The sequence below is a fragment of the Numida meleagris genome, chromosome 1 (assembly GCF_002078875.1).
Source record: "Numida meleagris isolate 19003 breed g44 Domestic line chromosome 1, NumMel1.0, whole genome shotgun sequence".
Taxonomy (NCBI): domain Eukaryota; kingdom Metazoa; phylum Chordata; class Aves; order Galliformes; family Numididae; genus Numida; species Numida meleagris.
Window position 1 is genome coordinate 89,203,109 of NC_034409.1, and position 25,938 is coordinate 89,229,046.

Here is a 25,938-nt window from a genome sequence, read left to right on the forward strand (position 1 = left end):
GGATGTAGTCCTATTCCATTACTGACTAATCTTAGTTTTTCTTACTTTTCAAGCTATGTATAGGATACTTGAGTAACTTAAATTAATATTTTTAAATCTTCAGTTCAGCAAATGACATATGTACTGATTTAAAATTGTGCACATGTTTAGCAGGGATGACCTTCTGTGTTTATACATGTATGTGCAACTGTATGTGCCACAATCATACATAGTTTTAACAAGAGAAACTGCCAGATTCTGCAGCTGGCACAGGAAGTCCCTGGGTCTCTAGGTGTGGGTTTGGGTGCCACAATGTAAAAGGACATAAAACTATTAGAGAGGATCCAAAGGAGGGCTACAAAGGTGTTGAATGATCTGGAGAGCAAGGCATATAAAGAGCAGCTGAGGTCCTCTGGTTGGTTCAGCCCAGAGCAGAGGAGCTGAGGGGAGGCCTCATGGCAGCCTGCAGCTCCTCACAGGGCGCGGAGGGGCAGCGCTGAGCTCTGCTCTCTGGTGACAGAGACAGGGCCCGAGGGAGCAGCATGGAGCTGTGTCAGGGGAGGGGCAGCTGGTGGTTAGGGACAGGTTCTGCACCAGAGGGTGATAGGCATGGCACAGGCTGCCCAAGGCAGTGGGCACAGCCCCAAAGTGCCGTAGTTCAGGAAGCATTTGTACACCACTCTCAGACATAGGGTTTGAATTTGGGGTGGTCATGTGTGGTCCCAGGAGTTAGACTCAATGATTATCGTAAGTCTCTTCCAACTCAGGATTTTCAGTGATTCTGTGATATTAATTTGCTTCAGGCCTACAACAGGCAAGATGCTCAAGTCTTTAGCATTTTAAAAATATGTATCATTCATATTCATCTATCAACGTGCATTATTCAAACTGACATGTAAATGTACATCAATATATACTTACACTTCTGCTATTAATACTTTTCCTCACATTGTAGCATAACATAAATAAATAAGCTAGTTTGTGTCTGAAATCAATAAAATGACTGATGGCACTGGTGTTTTGTTCAGCTTGACCAACAGATTGACTGCCACACTCTGACGCACAATGCGTAGGTCAGTGTTAAAGGATGCCATATGCTCCCTTTGTGACTTTGTACATGATGTAAGGTCAGGAGCTTAAAAACATTTTAGTGCCAAACTCTTGTTTTGACGAGGAGTTGGGCAAAAATGCAAAACCAGCTGTCTGTGCATCGGGCTCCTTGCTAAACAGGGAGCATACAAGCTCGTGGCCATCATCTCACCAGTGCTGTGAGGAAGAGTGCAGTGAAGGCTGTGATAGTCTCAGACTAAGTGGGGTTGTTCCTACATACCAAACCTTTATTTCTCTTCCCTGAAAATTCTTTCTTAGTCAAGTGGATTTGAGAGTTTCTGCGGAAGATGAAGGAATTGGTGAAATGTAGCTGTATGGAGTTATTTATGGTCAGCTTGTACAGGGACCGGGGGGACTGACCCCTACTCCTCACAGGTGCTCATTGGTGCCATCTCTAGCTGGACTGGTCCCTGCATAACATTTTCACTCAGACATGACACCAGATGACCTTGACATTGTTGGCTTTAAGGCCATCCCAGACCTGAAAGCAATTTAGCCTGACTTGCACAGCACAATCCCAAGCTAATAAGCCCTGTTTACCTGAGTCAGCTCCAAGCAGAGTCCAATCAAACATCTCTGAGCAGGAAGCATGGTGCAGGAGCACATAAACGGCTCTGCAAAGCTGGACTGAGTTCAGTATTCCTCATTAGCCTGTGTCAGTGCCAACTGTCAAATGTGGCTATGCAAAGCTCTTCAGGTGTTTCTCTGCCATGATGCTCACCATGGTGGGTTCCCTGAGAGCTTATTAGCACCAGGAAAATCCAAGCCATGTTTCTGCACGCATAACAGCTGTTACAGTGGAGCTGAGGCACGCATTTCATCTCCTGATAAATCAGAAAGTTTTTTTCATCACTCACAAAACAGAGATTGTGAATGTCACCCCTCCCCATTCACTGTTAAAGATGCACATGCATGTAGGTATACTGCAAGATATTTCAGGCTTTGTCTATTTGAAATATTTCTGCTGCAAACTGTTACAAGTTCTCATGTAGGGATTCAGGGAGTGTTTTGAAAGAAGAGAAGAGAGGTCATGTAGAGTTTTATTTTCCAGCATGCTGCCAGCTCTGTTATCAGCAGCTACGCTGGACTCACTGGAGTCAAATACAGGACAAGTTCCTAAGGGAGGGCAGCAGCTTGTACTGTGTGCTGATTTGGGGGACTGGTTGTGTTCGCTGTTTTCTGCAGGGTCAAATGAGAGAATCTGTGAAGTGGGAGTTTGCTCACGTTTGCAATGAACAGGGAAAGACCAATTTCTGAATCTCTTATAGTGCAGCAGAGTATATTGCTTTCAAAACTTTCCCACTGATGTTTTCGGATTTAAAATGATTGGCCTTGTTTTCAAAGTTCATTTTTAAGTATTTCATATTGCTTATTATACAAGAAACTGCAGTGGAAACTGTAAGGAAAAAGTCATGACTGTATTTAAAACATGTTTGTAATTAAAAGTGTGGATATATTTTCAGTATTTAAAATTTAAAGGAATTAAGTGCAGATTTGATCTAAATGACTTTTCAGGAAGTCATAAAATTCTTGCTTTAGGGCTGTTAAGTTAGCTGTTTTTCATTGTCGCTAAAACTGCACTAATATTTTTTCTTTTTTCTATGTAGTAGTCTGAAACTGCAGTTGATGATTTTACCAGACATTGTACTTGAATTTCTAGTGCATACTTGAAGTAGTTGCAACTTCTTAAATAGTGGAAGAAGTAGGTGGTCAACATAGTAGGAAAGCCAGTTTTACTACAGAATTTGTTGTGTCATTTTTTAACATCCTGTAAACAATGCAGGGATCTTGACACACGTTAAATGTTTGTTCTAAAATTGGTTTTAATTAAGACTGAATCCTGTATACAAGCATGGTCTCGTTTAAAGAGCCTCTTTGATTTGGCTGCGTGCTTGGTTTGGCCTTAATTTTTAAGTGCTTTTTTTGATTCTTGTAAGTAGTTTTCTCAGTGTAGCCTTCAGCATAGTGATCTTAGGATTGTAGCTTAATTGCTACATTAGCAAGTATTTAGTGTAATCATTCCTGTGTGGCGTTCTCATATATTTGTGAATCTGTTGGCTACTGTATTTGTTTAGCAGTTTGCAAAACGTTCTAATTTGTGACTTATTACAACATTGCAGAATGTTTCAGAAACACTGAAATTGAATTGAGTTCATGCTTTTGATAATAAAGAAAGAAGGTGAATGGTTTGTTGTTTTCCATGTTTCCAAACAGTGACTGAACTGTGTGCTTAAAATTGCTAAGTATTTAAAAAGTTGGATATTTGAAGCTCAATTTTAAGTAATTAAAGGGGTCCAAGTAATCTGGTTAAGCAAAGCGATGTCACACAGCTGTATAAGACAGAATGTAACAGTGCGGTATGAGATTTGTTTTATTGCTGTTGAGTGTGTTCAGTCATACAATACCCATCTCCAAAAACTACAAACCCTTTTTGCTGAAAAAATAATCTACAATTGCCCAGGTATTGCCCTGTCTTTTACTCTCAGTATTGTTGCCTTGTCCCTGGAAGGGAAAAGGTAGGAAAACTTGAGGTAAAAATCTGTAGTCGTGGTAATGCTTGGAGTAGTCATTCGCAAAGCTGCTGGAAGACAAATGCTCAGACACTGACCATTCCCTTTCACAGTCAGGCGACTTTGCACGCTGTCATTCTTATAAAGAAAAGGGTGGTACTCAGGGGCAGCAGGTTCTTGCTCTCTAAAGGGAAAAAACAGAAGACCATATAAGATTGACAGGCTTCCAGCTAGGCTCTTCAATGCCAAAGTCTCACTTAAAGGTCTTCACAAGGGACCTAAGCCTTTTCATTGTTTTATAAAGGACTATGCTTCAATTTGCAGCTCTTAGCCAAAATGTTTTATTTTGTATAGTAGCACTGAGTTGTGGCATCCTATCTTCTAACTCATATGCTGCCTCTTAGGATTTCATGGAGTCGTCAGTGGCACTTTTTCAATCTGATGATGAAGATGGGAAAGCGCTAGACATCGTCAATGAAGAAATTCCTGATTTGGAGCAGACTGGATTTGGCCCAGAAACAGGGTCGATTCTTGTGAAAAGTGGAGTGTAAGTCTACTGAAATATATGACTGAAAGTATTATGTATTTTTTACCCAGCTGTTTTCAGATAATATTTGGACAGAATGTATTTTACATGGTACAGGTGGTAAATGTTTGGAGGAAAACAATGTTTATTTCTGTTTCCTTGGTAAATGAAAAAAAATATCTTAATTTTTCTCTAAATCTCGTGCCTACACCATGATTTGGATCTGGGTGCTCCAGTTACTACAGAAAGCTTATGAGGTCCCTCCAGAAATCGCATAGACTGTAGTTTCATAATACAAGCACTTTGGTAGTAATGCAGAGTGTTGTGGTACAGAAGAGAGATTTTAGGTATGTTAAGAACTGGAGCACCTTTTGGGGACAAATGGAGCCTGTACAGAAAGGATGTGCTTTGCCTTAATCATAATCAAATCAGGCCGTGGACACTGAAAATTAAATAATTCTCTATAAAGGGTTTCAAACTAAAAGCTAGGGGCTAAACCCAAAGCTGTTGAAGTGTACGTGGTCTGAACTGATGAAATCCACAGGATGGACTTCATTAATGTTCCATATGCCTATGTGAAGTCCAAGAGGAAAGTAAACAGTACAACTGCAATAAATAAGGAAGGTAAATAAGTTGGCAGGCATATGCAGTTTTAAGTGATGAAGCAAGGACAGAACATGTAAGTGCTTCTACACCAATGCGAGAAGCATAAAAACTAGTACAGAGGGAACTGGAATGCTTGGCATCAAATGGCAACTCTGATATAGCGGACCACAGAGGTTGGGATGAAGGATAAGCCAAGCAGTGTTGCAGGGCTACCAACTACTGGCCACTGTGCATACCTCATGGTTGGAAACAGCACTCTGTGTACAGGTCGGATGTATTGCCGGTATAACTTCATCTCAAAAAATGGCTTAAAAGGGGCTCCCTGGGACCTATACATTAATGGATCTGGCTTCTGTCCACAGCAAAATGGCAAAATCAATAAGATCACGGAATGCATGATTAATCACAGTCTGAAAGGAAGGAGTCGGTATGGCTTCTGTGAAGGGAATTGCTGCCTCACTAAATCTCTGGTATTCTGTGAGAAAGTTGATATGCACATGAATTAAAGACAGTCCTGTGGACACTTTAATTTAAAAAATAATAAAAGCTTTTGACAGAATGATGCATTGTTTGTTGAAGAAATAAGGCTGCATGGAATTGGAAGAAAAGTTCTGTTAGGAACTGAAAGGTGTCTCACATGTAGGAAGCAAAGTGAAGAGTCTTAAGAATGGAGAAGAGTCATCAGTTTCTCAGGCATTGATGGTAAATCTGGTTTTATTCAGTCATATAGTCAGTGATTTTATTCAGGAAGACTTAGTAATCTGGGAGCAGGAAGCAAACAGTACTCTTCAAATCTGCAGATGATACTAACTTCTTCAGGACAGTTAAAAGCCCTGTTAATTATGAGAATCGCCAGTTGGACCTCATAAAATTGAGCAGCCAAAAAGATGGCAGGTATAAAATTATATAGTAATACACACAGGGAAAAGTAATCTAAGAACTAATTAAATGGTGCTGTATGTACAAGATGATAAATGGACTACGAAAGCAGATGTCTTCTAATATCTCTAATAGTTCTAGAAGAACAGTCCTTGGTTCTAAGGGGCTAAGAGAGGAGTGGACCAAGGCAAGTGACCAGGTTAGCAGCATCTCCCTAACTAGCTTCTACCTACTTAGGCAGCTGACAAAGGGTGCTTAAGGCTAGATACACAGCTGGTCAGTTTCTTCTTAAATTACAACAGGATTAACAGAGTATGAGAAGTTCAAACAGGCACCCATGGCAAATTTTTGCTTTATCTCATCCTGTTAAGACTTCCTCATTTATTTCTCTTTCTTCTTAAACCATTTTTCTTAAATCCAACTGGAAAAGTTGGAAGAAAGCTCTGTCTTGGGGTGATACTGAAGAAGTAAAAATTCAGCTGAGAGATATTCAAGAACTTATCAATCAAGTATCTTTCCTCTGGGCTTCTAAGCAAGGTGTCTGAGTAGTGTTTGCAAAGTAAAAACAGTAAATCAAGTCAAGAAAAACTCCAGAGAAAATTGTTCTGTTGAACTTGCTGGTATTTTCATCAAGCTATCCATGAAAATGTGATCTTTTCCATTTGTTTTTCTGTCATTCTCCAGGTGGGTTGCCTATCAGCAGAAACATTTCTGTGGAGAACAGTATGTATTGGAGAAAGGAAAATACAAGTGTTTCTTTGACTGGGGAGGATCCAGTAAAATCATTATGTCGATTCGACCTATTAAGTTGGTGAGTTACTAGAGATTGTCAAGGGGAAAACTTAAAAGAAAGCAGACTTTTGAAGTTCAAAGTCTATGATAGTTTTATAATAGTTTTATAATCAGTTTGTCTGCTTTCTTGGAAACAAGTTAAAGACTCTTGTGGATGACATACCATATGTCTGTACAAGACGGAGACTGAACCTAGTTTTTCTGAAATAGATACTTTGGATCTTTCTTTCTGTTAATGAAAAAATTGCTGGGGAAACTTCCTAAGAACTTCCCTTTGTCAGGCTGCATTCATGGAACAATAACCCAGTCTGGAAAGATTGATTTTCACTAATGATAAATTCTCGAGCATTTATATATCAGTTTTCTGGCCCATATTATGTAACAGAGCTCTGTGGGGTTTGTTATGTATTCATACTAAAATATTTGTAAGGCTTATAGTGAACAAAAACAGAAAATAGTTTTAATCCATTTTTAAATCCAAAGTTGTGCAACTTGACCAGATAGATTATCATCCTAATGGAAAGCAAAGCAAATTCTCAGTAATAAGTATATAATAAATGATATTACTGCGCTGAAAACTGGAAAGGAACAAACATTTAGCCTTATTTTGAAGAGCATTTGTTGAAAAAAGTGTCCCAAAATGGTTCTGAATTTTGTATTTTTTCAAGAAATACACTTAAATCCAGATAGATTTACATTGACTCTAATCCACGTTACGTGAACTAATTAATTACTTTCGTGAACTAAATAATGATGCAGTTTCTCTGTGGAGAAAAGGACTGAACAACCAGGCACGTAGTAATGTGCTTATAGGAGTCTGATGGCAGAGGTTGGGAAAAGAGAATTGTGCCAAGAACATGGGAACTGTGTGCATCTCTGCTCTTGAATTTGTAGTTTACGCTTTTCAGGAAACTGACTTGCCTTCTTGGAAACTAATTGTAATTCATTTTATTTGTTCATATGCCTGAATATATATTTATTATTGCAGGAACCACTTGGAACGAATGAGCCTCCACATTTGGTATGTTGACATTATATAACAGTCTCTAGTACTAAACCACATTTAATAATTAAACACAGGTAATGCTGAATTCCTTGCTTCATTACTTCAGATGAATATCTCAGTATTATCATCTCTGTACATAAAAGCATAACTTGAGGAAGCTGGTAGATGTGTAAAGGCTATGTTTGCCGATGTTCTGCTCTTTGTTTTATTCCAGTTCAACCTTCTAGTGTTCTGTCCCTAAAAATGCAAGCAGTACGGTAGACTTGGGTAACTTTGGGTATTTCTAGCCAACTATTTTCCTATTCTTTCCTTCTTTTTTTTTTTTCCTGGAAACTTGGTATCACATATGTTTGTTCTTCTCTTTGTGGCATGTATTCTTTCCATTATTTTGCATTCTATGTGGTTTGTCGCTATGTTGCCTTATGTATGAGGTGATGAATAACGAAGTATAAGCTGCAGAAAATTGAACTGCACGCTTGAAACCTGTAGGCCTATTGAGAGGAAAGTTGGGATTTCCTGATTGTAACAAATCCAAGATGTATCTTCTGTGACACATTCAAACAGTTACATCTACCTTGCTGATAATTGACTTCAGTTTTAAGAAGAATGTTTGAGGATTTGCGCTTCTGGCCCTTAAATCTTGATTCCATTAGCGTACCTTTGGTGGAATCTTTCTAAATCAAAAAACTGCTCTAAATGTTTGTGCTTATCACCTGGCATGGTCTCTATCTCCCGCAAGGTTCTGCCCCTACAGGGCTCTCCTCATTTCTGGCATTTGTGATTTCATTTCTCCTTCTTTGTCCTTGAGTGGGCTGCTAGCATGGGTGATGATCTAAGTGGTTATATTTCTTTCTCTATTACATGCTTTTAATTAAGCAAATTTGGAAATCTTTATTTTGGGAAACATGACATTTTCCAAAAGAAAGAGAATCTAGAGCTCAATGGTCTGTTTCAGAAAACTTAAGTATTTTTTCATCTGGACACAATTTTGTTCTCTTCTTTGAACGGGTATCATAGCCATAAGTGTGTGGGAAATGCATACATTGTGTTACTTAGCAGGTTGACCACACCCTTCTTTTTCTCTGTGTTCTCTAGTTCAACAATTTTATGATTACCCCAGGACTACAGGAAATGTTTTTTGTCTGAAGATATAATTGGTGTATTATTTTAGCCATAAGCACTGATTTCCTGCCAGACCTACTCATATGGCAGTTTGTGGCCAAATCCAAAGACTTGCAAGTTCATTCACACTAAGGCCTTGGTAAATGATACCAGGTGAAATAACTGGCTCAGATGAAACTGGTGAGATCCAGACAACTGAAGATAATTTCTTCTCCATCTTCAACTCTTCTACTTTTTCAGCATTTTCCCCTCTAGAAAATTCTTTGAGTGCTTCAGTCCAATTTTCCAGACCTTTAAGATCAATGCAAACCTTTGGCATTTAATAAATTTTGTTTACAGTCTTTTTAATTTTTCAGTGATATATTAAAAAAAAAAATCTGTATGCATGATGTAGGATACTCCAAAAGTAATGCCTCCTATTTGTTTTCTACAACAGCTACAAAGACCACAATAACACTATTTGATAGAGCAAATTCTCAGCTACAAAACACTGTTTGTAAACATAATCACTGCCTCTAGCTGTGCATTTTTACCAACAATTCACAAGAGCCTGCATGCCATGCTTACAAAAATCGGCATGGCTGTCTGGAATGTGGCTTGTCTTCCATGTTACTGTTGCCACTGCTGAAAGGCGCCACCCACCACCTCTCTGTCCTCACATCCACTGTTCGTAAAACATTCAGTAAGCATCGATGAATGTCAAGGGGTGCCTTTTTTTTTTTTTTTTTTTTTGCATGGAGGAATTCAGTGACACACCTTTGCTTCATATGCACCTCCCTGTCAGACACCATTTTGTCAGGCTGCTCCTCTGCTACCATCTGTCACACAGCAACAGAATGTAACAGAATATTGGTGGGAAGGTTCAGCCTCTACTGCCAAACCGCCAACATCTGCCTCTGACGTGGACCAGCATAATAAAGCAGGAGGCATTACTTTTGGAGCAGTCTTCGTATATGCACACTTACCTGAAAATACTGATCTGTACGAGATTGTTTTGCCTGTTGTGTTCTATAATAAAATTCTTAGTTCTGTTTTTAAAAAATACTATCCTGACTTATCATAGTCCTGGTTCTTATAGGATTCCATCCAAAAAGTGAGGAAGAATGAAGCTTGTATTGCTGCAGTCCTTTTAGGAAAGGAAATATTTTTCAGTAAGTTTTTGTAGGGAAATATTTAATCATTTAGGATGAGTAAAGGATAGTATTCAGAAAAATATGAATGTTTTCCCATTCAAGGTAAAGAAATGTTTCCATATTTGCACCAGTCTTGTAGTTTAGAAAATGCATGGTGCATATGAGTTGGCAAATCCTTAAGTATTCTCTTCTATAAGCCATACACCAGTTATTTTGAATGATTCTATATCCATTCTCCCACCATTAATAAGCATAGATCTGAGCTAAGGGAACAGTGGTCAGTGTCTAGGAGAGTGTCTTTTTCCACTTTTTTAGTTGCTCTTCAGAACAGCTGAATTTTCTTTAATCTTTCAGTAATTCCCCTGATCTTCTACTTCTGCCAGGATCACTAATAAACAAAGTACATGTGATGCAAGAATGACTGAAATTGCCACTTCTAAGAAGTGATTCATTTTATTTCTTGAAAGAAAACTTTGTTTTGCCCAGCAAGAACAAAGCCTTTTTCATTAGCAGTTGACTTGTGCAGATAATTTAGGAAGCAGAGAGAGCTGCTGTGATAACTTGTGTGTATTTTCAACATTCTGCCTGTTGACTTTTTAGGAAGTGAAACCTGATAAAGTAATGTCAGACCCTGAAAAAGCATCGTTAGCTGCAGTTTAAGATAATAACAGATACACAGTTTTTTTTTTATTGAGGAATTGGTACATTATCCTAGCTTTAATGAGATTAAGACTATTTACTATTAAGACTATTATTGAGACTATATTCACTATTAGACATGTTCCATATAAAAGTGAATTACAGACCTTTGTTTTTAAAAATGTTGCATAGCATCTTGCCTATGAAAGGAAGGCAATGTATATACTTTTATAAAGTTTTTTAAGGTAAGTGCATAGAAAGGAGTACATAATTACAGCTTAAATAGATGCTCTGGGACACAGCATTGCAATTATATTTACAGAAAAGTTAATTACACCTTATCCTTCATATTGTAGCTGATCTGTTTTCTCAAAGGCCAGGTTAAGCTTTTCTTGTTCTTTCCAGCAGGAAACATTCATTTCTTTTAAAAACGCAATCTGAAGTTTTCCATAAAATCATTTGCTAATGCTTATGTTTGGCCTGCTCTCTCTGTACTGGCAAGAGCATTTGATTTCTTTTCTTTGGCAGGAAGCTAGGCCGATCTGGGGCATGACGGGGGAAGTACTGCTTGCGACAGCCATAGTGTTTTTCTTCCATTACAGAATATGAGCTGTTCTCTTGATAAAGTAAAATTTTGCATTCTTTCCCACCCTCTTTTTCAGGCTTTAAAGTGAAAATCACCTCCATTATACCATACCAGCCTAAGGGCACAGAATTCTATGTGACTTCACTATAAGGCATAGGCTATATCATACTACTATTTTTTTTTTCACTTTTTTTTCCCCCTTTCTTTCTTTTTAACTGTAATACTTTCAACCGTGTTGTTTTTCAGAGTGAATTGAGCACATCTTATTGGTGGAGAATGGTTCAATGTGTCTTGAAGTTTTTCACCATGACATGCAAAACCATCTTAGCTGAACTTCATAAGAAGTTAATGTAGCCATGGTGCCTCTACCAAGCTGCACCAGCTTGCCCCCAGAAATTCTCCTTCTGGAGAAACTACCTGCAGTCACTTGGGGAACGGAATATTTCAAGGCATTTTGTTAACAGTAGCCTTGTATCTTTTGACTAATACCTTCTCCTCCAGTTTTGAAACCTGGATTACTGAGCTATAGCAAGAGTTAGCCACAGTTCAGGGTTATTTCGGGTGGAAGATAACACCCTTCAGTCCTAGCCTTCTCTGTTCTCTGAGCCCTCTCCTGCTGCATTTGAACTTATGCTTGTTACCACTACATTAACATGACTGTAACAGTGATATTAACTTCAACTTCCTGAACAGGGTCCAGAGATGATAAAATACACAATCTTTCTGAAAAAGGAAGTAGCTATGGAGATGTAAAAGACTCCTTAACTGAGAATTCATTCTATTTATTCTTCGCTAATTGAATGGATATGTCTCTTAGACCACAGCTATCTCTGCTTATGTTAATGGCAATGAGTTTGTTTCCCTTCTAGTCACTGGCTTTATTTTGTTTTGTTCTTGTAGCTCAAAGCTTTCAGTAATACACATTTCCAAGGAGCATGTGTAGATTTCACAGCAGAAGTTTCTGATTTCACATCATTCATACCATGTTCTTTTAAGGTTCTTCGGGGTTGGTAAGTGTTGTTTTACATGCCACCATTTTAAGTAATGTGTTTTTTTTTTTTCCCTAATGCTACTAAATTTCAGATCATCAGAAGTGCATAACACACTGATCATATTCCATCGCATCTTAGACTCTTTGTCTTGCAGTGTAGCTCAGTAAGTGTTGTCCTGCAGTTGATTTGGGTAGCATGCCTTTTGTTTTCCCTGTGGGATGGGAAGCTCACAGTTACTGTGACTTTTTTTTTTTTTTTTTTTTTTAACTCCCATTAGAATTGATTCCAGATTTTAAGAGTTCTGTGCAGGAGAGGTATCTGCCTTCCATTAGTGTCTATCGATTCCAGGACTGAGATTTCTATACCGCGTGATTTGATTTTTATATTCTGATTGCTCTATCACATAGCTGTTTAAGTCCCTTTAGCTTTACAAAAACAAAAGCTTAACAAGAACAAACAGATCTTTTTTTATCCCTCACTTCCTTAGCGAATACTAAGTCTTGAAAAACCTTACTATTAATAAGCGACTTGAGCTGGTAATCTTTTCTGCTACTTTGTTCTTGCAGTTGGCTCCTGTGTTACCAAGGGGAAACTGATGACAATCATTGTGTGCTGGAAGAAGGCCTCTACATTGATCTCTCTTCCTGTGGCTGCCCAACTGCTGCAATCAAATCCCTCAAGCCTATTGAATACGTAAGGACTTTATTGAAAAAAATAACGCCTTGGAACTCTTCTACTAGTCAGATGTCTGAAGCAAGTGCTCATTTAAACAAACTCCCACTCAGGGAAAAGAGTAAAGATTGTTTTCTTGGATTATGAGATTTTGAGGTTTGGAACAAGTCAGGCTGCATGCACACACTCGTGTAGGCACACACTCTTGGATGCTTGTGTTTTCTGGGCTGAAGCTTACTCTTTTTCATAGGAGTTGCATTGTTTGATGTTTTTCTGACTGACCTTTATGATACAGCTCAGCAACTTAGTATACATCAAGATATTGCTTTCTGATGTGCTGTCTAATATAAGGCCTAAGACCTTATGTTAGCCCCACAGCCAAGACTCAGTCTTAAAGGACACGCAAAATTGAAATTACATGGTAGCATAGACTTGCCATAATGCTGTTTAACTTACTAACTGTTTTGCAGAAACTAATAAGATTTTGGCTCCTAATGGCATCTCAAATTATGAGTCAATAAATAAAGTGGTATAATGTGCTACACATGACATGTGGGCTGTGTATGACACATCAGATAGTTCAATCCAAAGCTCGTTTCTGGCCATCCTCTTTCTTAGTGACTCTGGAGATATGGGACAAGTAGTTATTACATACGGACAAAGCCTTTGTATGACTTTCAGGTCATGTTGGTTGTACTACCCAAGCACAGATCTTGAAGCCAGATGACCTACTGTATTAGCAAGGTGAGATTCAAGATCCTCTGGGGCCAGGAAATTGGACAGGAATGCATTGTATTATCCAGTACAAGGCAAATACAGCTTTCCTGAATCTTGCTGTAATCCAGCACATGAAACATATGCCTCTGGAGTTTCATCATGTCTGTGCCTTTATCTAAGTATGTTCCTATGCAAAAGCATAAAACATAAACCATCCATAATGCTGTCAGTAAAAGAGAAGCTTGTGTTTTTTCTGCTCACTCCCGTCTAGCGCTGACCAACTTCTCCAAAAGTCTTCCTCCTTCCCTGTTTACAGAGGGCAAACTCAACCCATGTGGCATGTGCCCTTCACTGTTAACACTGAAACTAAACTGTAAAGATTACTCAATTCACACTCTTCTTCAAATATTTAAGTCCTTTTTTTTCCTGTTTGTGAACAGGTTTTAAAAGAACACCAGAAGCTATCCATGGGATGAGAGGGAGCTACAGCTCAAGGCTGAGAGCTGGTGGTCCTTTTGCTAAGTTTCATGGATCTAGCTGCATTGAATTCAGTGGAACTATAGCTTTTCACTGAGAGCCTAGTTTTCAGATTAAAGATCTCCCTTTCACATTAGGCTTTTGTGTTCTGCTCTGCTAAATCAGTATGAAGTTTTGACATGAAATGATAGATCTCATCCAAATTTCCCAGTCTGGCATAGTAGGAAGCTATTGGCAGCCCTTGCTTACCAAGGGCCAAGCCCTGGGAGAAGTGTGTTTGGCAAGCTGTGTGTGGAAAGCTTACGCACATCTTCTTGTGCTTTGTATGTGGCTTGCACCTCTGGTTCAATTCCTTTCTTGCAAATAGGAGACCTTGTATTCCTCAAAGTGCTGGCATTTAATACTGTAAAATGCTGTTGAACCACACCTGCTTTACAAACAGAAATTGCATTCACTGACCCCTAACACATTGTTTGTTAATCGTGCAGGACAATGTTCAGAGGCACTGTTTAGCACAGACGTGATGTTAAGCACGCAGCAGTAAGTTTGGTCATTGGTCAGAAACTGCCGCAGTTCATTCTGTGCATTGTCTGCCATGCACTATTGTTGGAACAGAGCCCTTTTTATTACAAGGTATTTCTGTTAGCTCATTCAAGATAGCAGCAAATGTATTCCGAAGTGGAATTGTTGTGTAGAGCTATTGAATTCTGCTGAGACATTGGGAAACCCATCCATTGTTCATGTTTAAATACCAGTCCATTGTGAGACCTAGGGTGTGTGTCTACGATTCTATGAACTCAATAGCTCACGCATATAAGGGGGAATGAGGAACCCTGACATCAAGCACCGAATGTGCATTGTCTCCTGCTCTCCTTTAAGGCAGATATATTTGCTGGAAGGACTCTGAGACGTGGGGGGAGCCATGCATTGCTTCAGTGCGCAAGGTTTCTGCATCCCAGATGTTGACTAGAAGTAGAAGCCCATGCACTGACAGAGGAAGGAAAAAATGATGCTCTTAATAGTACAAAGGACTCCTAAATTTCCTCATTACTGGCCCTTGAGAGCAGTTACAGGTCCATTGACCAGTCCAGATATGTTTTGTAGAAGTAGATTGTTTCAAATCATTCTTTGGGGTAGGAGGACAAATCTGCACATGGGATCTGGGTATTCCCTTTGTAATTTGCAAATTAACTGTACGGATACATTGGGATTGTGTGGCTGAGTAAAGTTCCAGCCTGGGGACTTTAACTGTGGTGTGTGTGCGAGAACATGGATTCTTTGTGTGAAGCTAACTCTGAAGTAGCTGTGAAACAGAGCAGTGAGCATAGGTCAGCAAGCAGGGTGCACGGGGCATCCGCATAGATTGTTGTATCTAACCCTGAATCAAGATACACTTTTAATTTCCATGTCTTCTGGTAACTAAAAGGAGCATCTTGCACGTGTCAGTGCTTTTGGTGTGTCTTCTTGGCTTTTCGCTTATAATGTACAGCAGTTTGAGGGGTTTTATGGATGTTGTCAGCTGCTGCAAGAGTTCTGGGCTCTCCGTTTTAGGAGAGCTTGAGAATTGAAACTAGTTGTTTGTAGTACTCTTCCGTCACATGGGTGCTCTTGTCTGGCCTGATGGAAAAACACTGTGAGATATCAGTGGTATTTCTGAGACTGTGAGGTAACAGTAAAGCCTTAGTGTGTATGAACCAGGCAGTAACTTCTGCAAATCCTTAACTAATTTATTTATTTTTTTACTAGATCAGCCAATTCCTTGAAGAAAAGGAAAAAGTTTGTTCTCAGAATAATGCAGTTTTGGTGCAAATATTTGCAAATATAGTGAACAGTTCTAAATGAATATATATATATTTAGAAAAGTAAATTTTTGTGTTTTTATTCTGAAAATTGTCATAAATGTGGTTTGTTTACGAGCTGAATTGCATAACAAATCCAAAAATGTCACTCGAAATCACTGAGTTGGTCCAATTAAAATTAAAACAAACAAGACAACCCTGTCAGAGCAACACAAAATGGAACTGGATAGGAAAACAGGCTCAGACTGGTGATAGTCTGATTTCTTACTGTTACAGTGTTTTACACTGGCTAACTTTGAGCTCTTGGGGAGATGTCTTTTGGGTTCTTCACTGAAATATGGAGTTCTTGTCCTTTAAACATGGCATGCTACCCCCAGCCCTGCTGTACATATTCTCTCCCACTTCTCCTGAAATTCAGATTGTCATGATACCACTTTAGTTATTTCCCCATTTATGCACTAGCGTCATGTAGGAATTAAGATCACTTTTGAGAACAATTTCAAAAAATTATTGGGAAAAAGTATGGGTTACAAAAAAGTTACGTAGAAGGAAGAAAGCATTTCTGTAGTGCAAGAGTTAGAAAATAATATCTTTTGTTTTCAATATTCTGGGAAGAAAAACAGTATTCCAGTACCACGTGTTAATCTAGATTGTAAGGTAGATAATGATATGTTACATAGCCCCTTCTCTTCTGAAAAGGGCCGTCTCCTCAATGTCTTCAATTTACTATTTTCTAAGTGGGGGGGGAAATGCTGGAAGATGTATCTTTTTAGTAACCAATTTCCTTAAGTGAACAGGCAGTTACTTTGAGAACCCACTTAGACTGGTAGGATACATGCCTATTTCATAGCGGTAGGAACACTGGAACTTGTGCGGCTTGCCTCTCATTGCCTCCTTTCATCTAAAAATCTGAAACCTTGTGAAAGAGATGCTCACTGCTGAAATTTGCTGAAATTATTGTTGATCTCCACTGTGCTGGTAGGTAAAAACATAACACAGGTTAAGAGTTGCTGCATTTGCAGCAGAGGTGCAGGTTTTCATGCTGCCGTCAAGAAGGATTGGTTTGTTGTGCTGCCACGAATTCAGGAAAGGGAAAGCGGGGACCACTTGCCTGATGGCAAGAGAGCACATGAAGTCAGCTGGGGCATTTATGGGACTGTGGTTGCTTACTGGGGCATTTGTCCATTGTTTGTTAATTGAAGAGTTCTGGGGGCAGAGACCCTTGCAAGATGTTCTTAGGAAGTGAGGCTCACCTTTAGTTGCAGACACGTTGTTTTGTTGAACTCCCCATGATACATGATGTGCCATTACAAGGATAACAGTACCCAAGATTGTTGCAGCAAAAGTAATTACTTTTCCTTCTAAAACATTAACTTTGTCCTTACTATTAAACCAGTCCCATAGCTTGTCAAAATTTTAAATTCATTTGCTAAAAACAGAAATGAGATCTAGGTTGTAGGCTGTACGATGCTTTTTCTTTCTTCTTTTCTTCTGAGGTATTCCTTTTTCTTCCTTTGATTAATTGTGATATTTCCTGTATTTCTATATTGCTTATCGTTAAGTTAAATACAGGTGTTAACTAATCTTCCCAGCATTCCTTTGAGGTAAATAATCAAATCAGATACAACAAGTAACCAGTATTTCCCAGGGCCAGGCCATGAGTCATCTGGTGCAGCTGGGGCTGGACCGTGGGTGTTGCTGTCTTCCAGAGCAGTCTCGTTTCCCTCAGCCAGGCATCCTTCCCGCACCGAAGGGAGTAGCCAGCAGAGCACAACTTCAGCAAAAACAGTTGTAAATAATAAGCGAGTCAAGACTAAAAAGTAGAGATTTTTCCAAGGATGCTGTAATACGGCCATTGAAGCTTCTCCAGTAAGACTCTGGCAAAGGCTGTTTGCATAGCAGGAGGTCAGCAGGGACCATGATGAGCTTGCAGCCACACTTATTTTGCAACCCTGTGGATTAGTAATAATTTTGACAAAATTCATAATGAAAATTATCCATCCTTCTTATAAGGAAATGTGTGCAAATTCCCACATGCACTTGGGTTTCAGTCGTAGCACTTTTGGTTACCTTCTTTGTATCTCTTTGCTATTTTGTCTCCTTGAACCCAGCACCTCAGCTTTACACTGCAAAGAAAAGGCTTTTGAAGGAAGCTCACCTCGCACTGATCTTTAATATCAAACACTTCCAGCTTGCTTTGCATTTTTTCTGAACAGAAAATGTACAAAATTCTGTTCTGAACTGTGAAAAATTCGCGGTGCACAGCTTCTCTCCATTAAGTGAAGCTGGAAGTCAGAGAGAAAAGGCTGAGCTGAGCCAATCTGAGCTGCATAAGAGACTTCTACTGTGTCGATCTCCAAGGCTTAACTTTTCAGCCTCACACTGTGGGGAGGGAAGAATGCTTTCTCGTTTTCCTTCCTTGCATCATGGGATATATTAACTGTAGACTGCCACACCTGTTAAGTAAAGAATATCATTGTACTTCACAGTTCACAGGGGTGCTTGTACCTTGAAAATGCTACATAAATACAGCCTTCCTTAATCACTGGCCTTTTCAGGTTTCTTCCTCAGGACTGACATACAGGCATTAAAAACAGCAGAAACAAAACCTTCAGAACTTTATTGGTGTTGGTTTAAGCAAGGCAGTTAGTTCCTTAATACGCAAGGTCAGATTAAATGAATTCTTTAGTGCATTGTCATTCTTGAAATTGGCAACCTTTCACCAGAGGATGGCATTTCAGATATTTTCCTTGAAATAACTGTGAAAGCAAGCTAATGTAACTTAGGCATGGGAATGACTTGCCAGTTGTGGGTAAATGTAGGTGCTTTTATTTCATCTTTCAGAATTTGGGACTGGAGTCCACTTAAAGCAGTGTCATAAGCTGAGGTTGTCTGGTTGTCTCCTCTTGTGTCTTCTTGTCTCCAGCTGCCCATCCTCTGGCCTTCAGAGAGCCCAATTCTTTTCTGGTCCATCAGGACTTGGCCTTAGTGAAGTAAGCTGGCCCTGACAGTCTCTCACTTAGCTATCACTGATGGCTCTTTGGCCTGAAAATGAGTTAAAATGCACCTCAGTATCCTTCAAAAAAGGGCAACAAGCAAAATGTCTCTGTGAGTAGTGTAATAGCATAGCCTCAAAACCTTGGTTTTTTTTACTGTTGATGGTTTCCGTGGAGCTAAGAAAACAAAATCAGAGAGAAAAGCCAGGCCAAGTCACTGCTGCCAGCTGATGGTGTAAAGTAGTATATATGAAGTGAGTAATCAGAGCATTGCTCTATATATGGTTATGGAAACTTGACAGCTTCGGTGCTTGAGACAGCAGCATGTTTTCTGTTTCTGTACTTCATGGTCTGCACCAAGATCAGTGAAGTCCTTCTAGGTCTCACTGGACAGAGTGGCGTCAATCCTTGTGATCAGTTGCCTGTGTGCCTTAAATGCAACGTCTGCTCCCTACCGACAGACTGGCATTCTGAAAGACCTGATGGCTTTCCCACGACCATTAAAGTTCAAATTATCTCAGCCATGTGCAGTCATTTTAATGGACTCCACCCATTTGCTGTTCAGATGCTTGATTTATAAATGGATAATGCTCAGTCACATGACTGTTCTGTCCAGCACAGCATCCCTGTCCTTAATATACTGGATACTGCAAAAGCAGGATACATGTAGGCTTTGGTAGCAGTGTCTGGTGACAAGGATGCCACATGGTGCTTTCTGTGCCTTCTGATGCACTTGTGAAAACTCTCCCTTTTGGACCAGTTCTGCACGTGGCTTTTGGTCTCCACTCAGCTGAAAGCCAGTGCCAAGGGAGTAGGCTTCCTGCAAACTGGAGTGTGACAGCAGTGCCTTGTTCAGCAAAGTAACCCGAGAAGTAGCTACCCGCACTAGATCTCTTGGTCTAGATTGCAAAGTAAGCCATAAAACGCACCTCATCCACCAGAAGGGAGATGGGAAGGACAGATATTCCAAAATAAAGACAGTGATGGGTTTTAATCTCTTTGTGCTTGGTACGTAGCATTAGTTTTGAGGAGTGTAACTTAAAAAAATAAATAAATAAATAAATCTTGGAATGATCCCAAACCCTTCTTTAAAATTACTCATCCAACACCCTGTGCATGGAGTGTAGCATGACTCACATTGTCTCTGCAGTGGTCAGTGGAGGAAAGCAATTTCTCTGAGGCAGAATTTGAGCAACCACCTATGTAACAAGTGCACTGAGTCAGTGGCAGTAAGTTCATAACTGCTGAATCACATCCAAGCTCTTCAGAGATACTTCACTCAAATGCACGTGCCTCCACAAACATGAAAGTTATGTTCTCTTAATTTTAAAACATAACTCAATATTTTGTTTGATTCATTCCACCTGAGGCTGTACTTTGCTACAGAAGAAACACTGCCTTTTGCAGTGAGCTGGCTATCACAGGGTGATGTCTCCAAAGAAGAAGGCTGCTGATTGAAGCAGTCAGACCTACTACCTCTTCCTTTATCAGATGCATCAGGATATAAATTGAAAAAAAGTGCTTATGATTTTAAGTTTAAAATGCTTGAAAAACATTTGAGTATTCCTTGTACTAGTAAGCTTGGCTAAACGTGAGCCAGCAGTGTCACTGCCCAGGTACCCAAGAAGTCCGATGGCATCCTGGCTTGTGGAAGAAATAGTGTTGCCAGCAAGAGCAGGAAAGTGATTGTCCCCCTGTACTTAGCTCTGGTGAGGCCACACCATGAGTACTGTGTTCAGTTTTGAGCATCTCACTACAAGAAAGACATTGAGGCCCTGGAGCATGTCCAGAGAAGGGCAACAAAGCTGGTGAGGGGTCTGGAGCACAGGCCTTATGAGGAGCGGCTGAGGGAGCTGGGATTGTTCAGTCTGGAGAAGAGGAGACCTCTCAAGGGAGACCTTATCGCTCTCTACAACTGCCTGAAAGGAGGTTGTGGTGAGGTGGGAGTTGGCCTCTTCTCCCATGTAAGTGGTGATAGAATGAGAAGGCTTGGCCTCAAGTTGTGCCAGGGGAGATTCAGGTTGGATATTAGGAAAAATTTCCTCTCCGAAACAGTGGTGATGCATTGGAATAGGCTGCCCAAGGCGGGTGGTGGAGTCACTGTCCCTGGAGGTGTTCAAGAAATGTTAGATGTTGTACTGAGGGACATGGTTTAGTGGGGAAATATTGGTGATTCTGTGATTCTAAGGCACAGACTTTTTATGTTTAAATGAGTTTTCCCCTCTGTTTTTCTGCTGATCTTGCAGCTGTACCACAGTTATGCAAGCTGATCTTTTTATTTGCTTTCATAAGAAAGTCTCTCCACTGTAGAGAAAGGCGTAAGTGAAAAAATGTTGCAATTCTACACGAGTTTGATGTCTCTGCTAATAATGTTAATTTTGTCAAGGTTGTCAGAAGAAAAATAGGAATGTCTGTACAAACATGGAAAACTTTTTAGTTCTGGTTTTTTTTAACATTTTTCAGTTTGCAGATTCCTACATTTTTCCAGTGAACAAACCACCAAATAGCTAATGGCAGTCTGCACACAATAGCCTCGTGATTTGCCTCATTGCTCTAGAAGCAATCTGCAGATCACCCTGAAAACTGCTGTAACCTGTTCCAGCAGTAAATAAACAGGATTTTTGAAAAGCAACCAAGGGCCTGATGATACTGACCAGATCACAGAGAGATTTTTCAAATGCAAACAAAGGCCTCTCTGCATCTCTAAGTGGCTCATTCTCTGGTTTGTGTCAGTGGGGAATATACTCTGATGACAAAGCCACTGATAAATCCAGTATGTTTCAGGCATGTCTGCTTTGTTGGGAGATGCACTTTTTCTTTCTTTGCTGCTACATTTGCGGAGGGAGTGTCATCTAACCCCAAGGCAAGTGGAAATGAAACTGAAGAGGTAAAATGTGTGCATCATGCTTAGCAACTGAAGTTAGACTGCTCTGAGTAAAACATGGCTTTTTTCACTCTTCCTCACCAGGTTTTTGCTGAGCCCTCCATCAGTCTGTTCGCACTGGAATGCTGTAAGGGCAGAGAACTGCACTTCAGCAAACCCGTCAACTCCGTTTTGAATGAGGACCTTCATTTTTACACTCAGTCTGTGTGGGTGAGAAGTGGATTGTAAGTATGGAAGAAATACCCTTGTTATGTCGGGGAGCTAAACTAAGCATGTGTTCTCTGACAACTGCTGCCTTTTTTCATAGGATGCATTTTAGATTCTAACTTCTGAGACATTTCAGAATCCTAAAATGTTTTGAATGCTAGATCCACCTTCTGTACCAAGATTCAAAATGAACAAGAGCTCTGGGCAGAGGATGCATTTTGCCCCTGTAAGAACCGTCCTTTTATCCCCATGCATTAACAGTAGAGCCTGTTGTTCAAGCTGGGATCCAAAAGTAAATCAGTAAATTCCTGACTCACAGGTAGAGTAAACTCAAGCTGCCTTTGTTAACGGGCTGTAAAATACCAGCTGTAAACTGCAGTGATTTAATGTGAGCTGCTGCAGTGGCTCAGTGGAGCTTCTCGTGCTGTTCAGCTGCCACAGAGGCAGTGACTTGTGAGAGTAGCTCCGGGCGGATGGGACAGCTGGAGCAGTAATTTGCTTCTGCTGTTAGTTTAACCCCCCTGTGACTGGGAATAAACACCCAGGCTCTTCTGTGAAAACCATCTTAAATCTGCAGAAATGACCTTCCGACCTCTTTCCCATCTCTCCCTTTCACCTTCTGGAGAAGCTCCCAAGCATTCTGTCTCAGCCAAGTTTCAGGGCTGCACTTCAACAGCAGGAACAGGGAACTTGCTGGGTCTTGTAACTGGGACTGACTGGAAAGCGCTGTCCTTCAAATATGACACACGTTTCCTGTGTGCATTTTTAACCCTTTTCCCACGTCTCTCATGGCATTCACATACACAAGGCTGTAATTTTCTTGAGAGGTCTTACGGGATGCAAAAAAAAAGCAGTGCCAAATTTGAACTAATTGGGCAGCAAACTAATGTAGACTGTTTACTGCTTATGTACACCCCTGTTGTGATTTTTGTGATGAATTTTTCTAATGCATCAAGTCTGGTACTACGTAAAGTCAAAAGCCTTCTACAGATACCTGTGATAACACTGCGTGCTCCTCTGATATTTAGAGATTGGTACAAAGCCTGAGCCTAATCCAGCACATGCTCCCAGAGTGATCATCTGCTGTTGCTGGAAAAGAAATACTATCACTAAGGTTGGAAAAGGGCTTTAACATCACCCGGTCCAACCCCCAACCCATCCCCACCATGCCCACTAACCGTGTCCTTCAGTGCCACATCCACACGGTTCTTGAAGGACAGTGACTCCACCACCTCCCCGGGCAGCCTGTGCCAATGCCTCACCACTCTTTCGGAGAAGAAATGCTTCCTGATCTCCAACCTGAACCTCCCCTAGCACAACTTAAGGCCATTCCGTCTTGTCCTATCACTGTTATGCAGGATAAGAGGTCAACTCCCACCTCACTGTGAGGTGACTTGAGGCGCCCCAAATGATGGTGGCAAGCAGCTGCAGTTTGAGGCTGAAAACAACATACGCATTCCTGGATGCTGGTCTAGAGGAGGAAAGGCTGTCACTGGGAGTAACATCTGACTTATTTCCATTGGGAAATACTTCTGTAGAGGTGTTACAATCTACAGTGCTTCCTACTGGAGAATGTCTCTGTGTGAGCCGTCCCTGCCTTCTCAACAGGTGTGCAGCAGTGGAAATTAATGGCTTTGTCCGTGGAGTTGGTTGTTAAGGAGGGGTGAGGGCTTTGGGACTGCACAGTAGAAAAGCACAAGAAAGTACGTGTAGTGTTCCAGCAATTTCCCCATCTTCCTGTTCATTTCTGAGCATTGCAGCCACATGAGCTGGTTCCATTTCTGTGAAGAGTTGGGGCAAGATAAATATTTGCCTGGCTGGACTTCGTCTGAGCGCCTTGTGATGCTCCCCAGGAAGCAGAACTCCATGGCCTGTTCTCATCTTTCACTACAGATAGATAGCTGAAAGACTAAGGGTGTGACGGGTTTGCAGGAAGTCTATGGGATGTCCTAGAACAGTGGTTTGCCTTATCTGTAAGTTCAGGAAGGCAGATTTAGAGGAGTTTTGGGCTCCTTGCCCCAAACCCTACTGTCAGCCTTAGACAAATGACAAAGTAAGATTTGTGTATATGCAATGGCTTCTTGCTGCTGTGCTATCTCAGTAAGAGAAGGCACGAGTCTGAGGTGTGCTTTGGTGTAGGGGGCTGAGGTGCTCCAGGGTCTGAGAAAGGTGGCACGGTGGGGGCTGCGGCCTGCATAAAAGTTTCTATGAGTTTTGTCTATGTCACTAGATATGTGCCAGTGTAAGCATATGCTTTGGCAACATAAACTGATTTCAAATGAGACTGTTCAGTATTCCAAGAAAACTGTTAACAGCAGACGTCAGAGAAAGCATCACAAGAAAAAAAGACAGAAATGTGTTGGAAGTAAAAAGAACACGCAGTGATCGTCAGTGCTGCTCTGAATACATGTTATTTGAAAAAACAGGGAGAAAGCCTTGCTGAGAGACAGATCACTTTTGGACCATTTTAGCTCCATTGGAGTTCCTTCCAAGCACGGCTGTCTGTCTGCTCCCCCAAATATTCAGAAGGGGGAAAGTACACCACAGGTGCTGTCAGCACTGCTTGTGGATATTTTCTCCCTGACTTGAAACAAAGTGTGCAGCCATCCCTCTTGTTCTTGGCAGCTAACTTTGTAAAACAGGTAACTGGGGAAACCAGTATTTGCTTTGTGTTCAGATGAGTTAATGAGTCAAACATTTAGGTTCAGTGTCTGCACAACAATGTCCTATTGATTGAAACAAAGCTGATCTGTGATCCTGAGGCTGCCTTTGTAAGCAGCAACACAGCGACTGCTGAGCAGATGTCTAAATAACAAGGGATCTGTATGTGCTGGTCCTTGAACTCTGTGGTAAAGGTTTCAGCCATGTTCACATTCAGATATATTCACTGCATTTAAAGTCTGTTACAGCAATTTATGAGGTTTGAAGTAAATACTTGTTATGTATTTTTGTGTTCCAGATAAGTGGAATAGCTTTAGCTGTTAAAAAAGAAAACACTGGACAAAATCCTCTCATAATCAATATATACCACCGTGCAAAAGCTGCAAATACTGCTGTCAGCCTGTGGCTTCCTAATTTCCTAATGCATGCCTGCTGCAGCCAGCATTATTCCCATCTGGGTTCATGCACAGATTGTCAAATTTGTGGTGAAAGCTTGGGGGGAACTTACTCTAAGTAGGATTGAGTTAGGCAAATGTATCTTAATTTAGACAAAACAATCAAACTACCAAAATGGATGCCGTTCTGGAGCATGCTGATACAGCTTTGATGCTGTCCCTGCAGTGGGGAGGTCTGGGGGCTTTCAAGAGCACGGTCTTGAACATAAGCCTGCAGTTTAGTCTTGCTGTAGTTAACATGTTGCCTTCCATGTTCTGCTTTCTATATCCAGGTGGATCGCATATGAAGGATGTAATTTTTTAGGAAAGCAGATACTGTTGGAGCCCAGTGAGATTTCCAACTGGAATGAATACAGTGGCTGGAAAGTAATTGGCTCCCTTCGTCCAGTGAAGCAGGTACTGTAAGAGTCTGTGAGGACAATTTGTTTTAGACTGGGATTAGTGTAAACCAACCAAGTATAATGCTGCACATCATACTTCTTAAATCAGGCCAGATGATGACAGCCAGAAGGACATTCTGAGAGATTACTGAAGCACAAAATTCTTCCACTGGCAGTTACTGAGATCTATATTAGGCTCCTAAAGGGAAATAATTCCTTGCTTCTCAGAGCCAAGCATTAGCATGTTCTCTAGATTCTCTATTTTCACATGTTTGCCATATAGAAACAAGAAAACCAATTCTGTATTGACTTGTTTTGCAATTAACGTAAATGGAAGCAAGAACAAGTTTTTCTGTGCTATAGCCTGGACTTCCAAAAGAAGCAAAGTTTACGCTGTCCCACCAGGTTTTCTCTCCCTGCTTCACCCCAAATAATGACAGTGTCACATTCCGCCCCTCTGTCTTTCCATGGTGCATCAGGTAACAACACAGCTGAGCTCCACCTTGTGTGAGCCCAGCTACGCACATCTTGGGAGGGCAGCATCCTGGGAGAGAGGAAGAGGGCAGGGAGACTGGGAGGGAATGTGAGCAGTAACTCCACTGGAAGAGTTTTCATTAGTTCTGCTGCTCTCAGAACAGCTTGTCTACGCTTAGTGATGAATGCTGCTTTATTTTTAAATAGTAGATTCAGCTGGGGACTTTATATTTCCCCCTCCCTTCTGTGTCAAGTCTGCCAGTGCAATAAGTAGTGCAAGAAAAATCTGAACACTTGAAACTCACGTGTCTCGAGATGAGACACGACAGTTTTACT

General features: G+C 40.6%; 1 protein-coding gene across 3 annotated transcripts in view; it reads left to right on the plus strand.

The window, feature by feature from the left end:
* CRYBG3 (crystallin beta-gamma domain containing 3) overlaps positions 1-25,938 on the plus strand; it is a 90,454-nt gene that overhangs the window by 59,867 nt on the left and 4,649 nt on the right. For all 3 annotated transcript variants that reach the window (XM_021401744.1, XM_021401754.1, XM_021401761.1), the window contains 7 exons: positions 4,004-4,146; positions 6,295-6,421; positions 7,391-7,423; positions 11,789-11,898; positions 12,447-12,573; positions 21,510-21,649; positions 25,021-25,144. In XM_021401744.1, the coding sequence (XP_021257419.1) occupies positions 4,004-4,146; positions 6,295-6,421; positions 7,391-7,423; positions 11,789-11,898; positions 12,447-12,573; positions 21,510-21,649; positions 25,021-25,144 (804 nt within the window). The remainder of the gene's footprint in view (positions 1-4,003; positions 4,147-6,294; positions 6,422-7,390; positions 7,424-11,788; positions 11,899-12,446; positions 12,574-21,509; positions 21,650-25,020; positions 25,145-25,938) is intronic.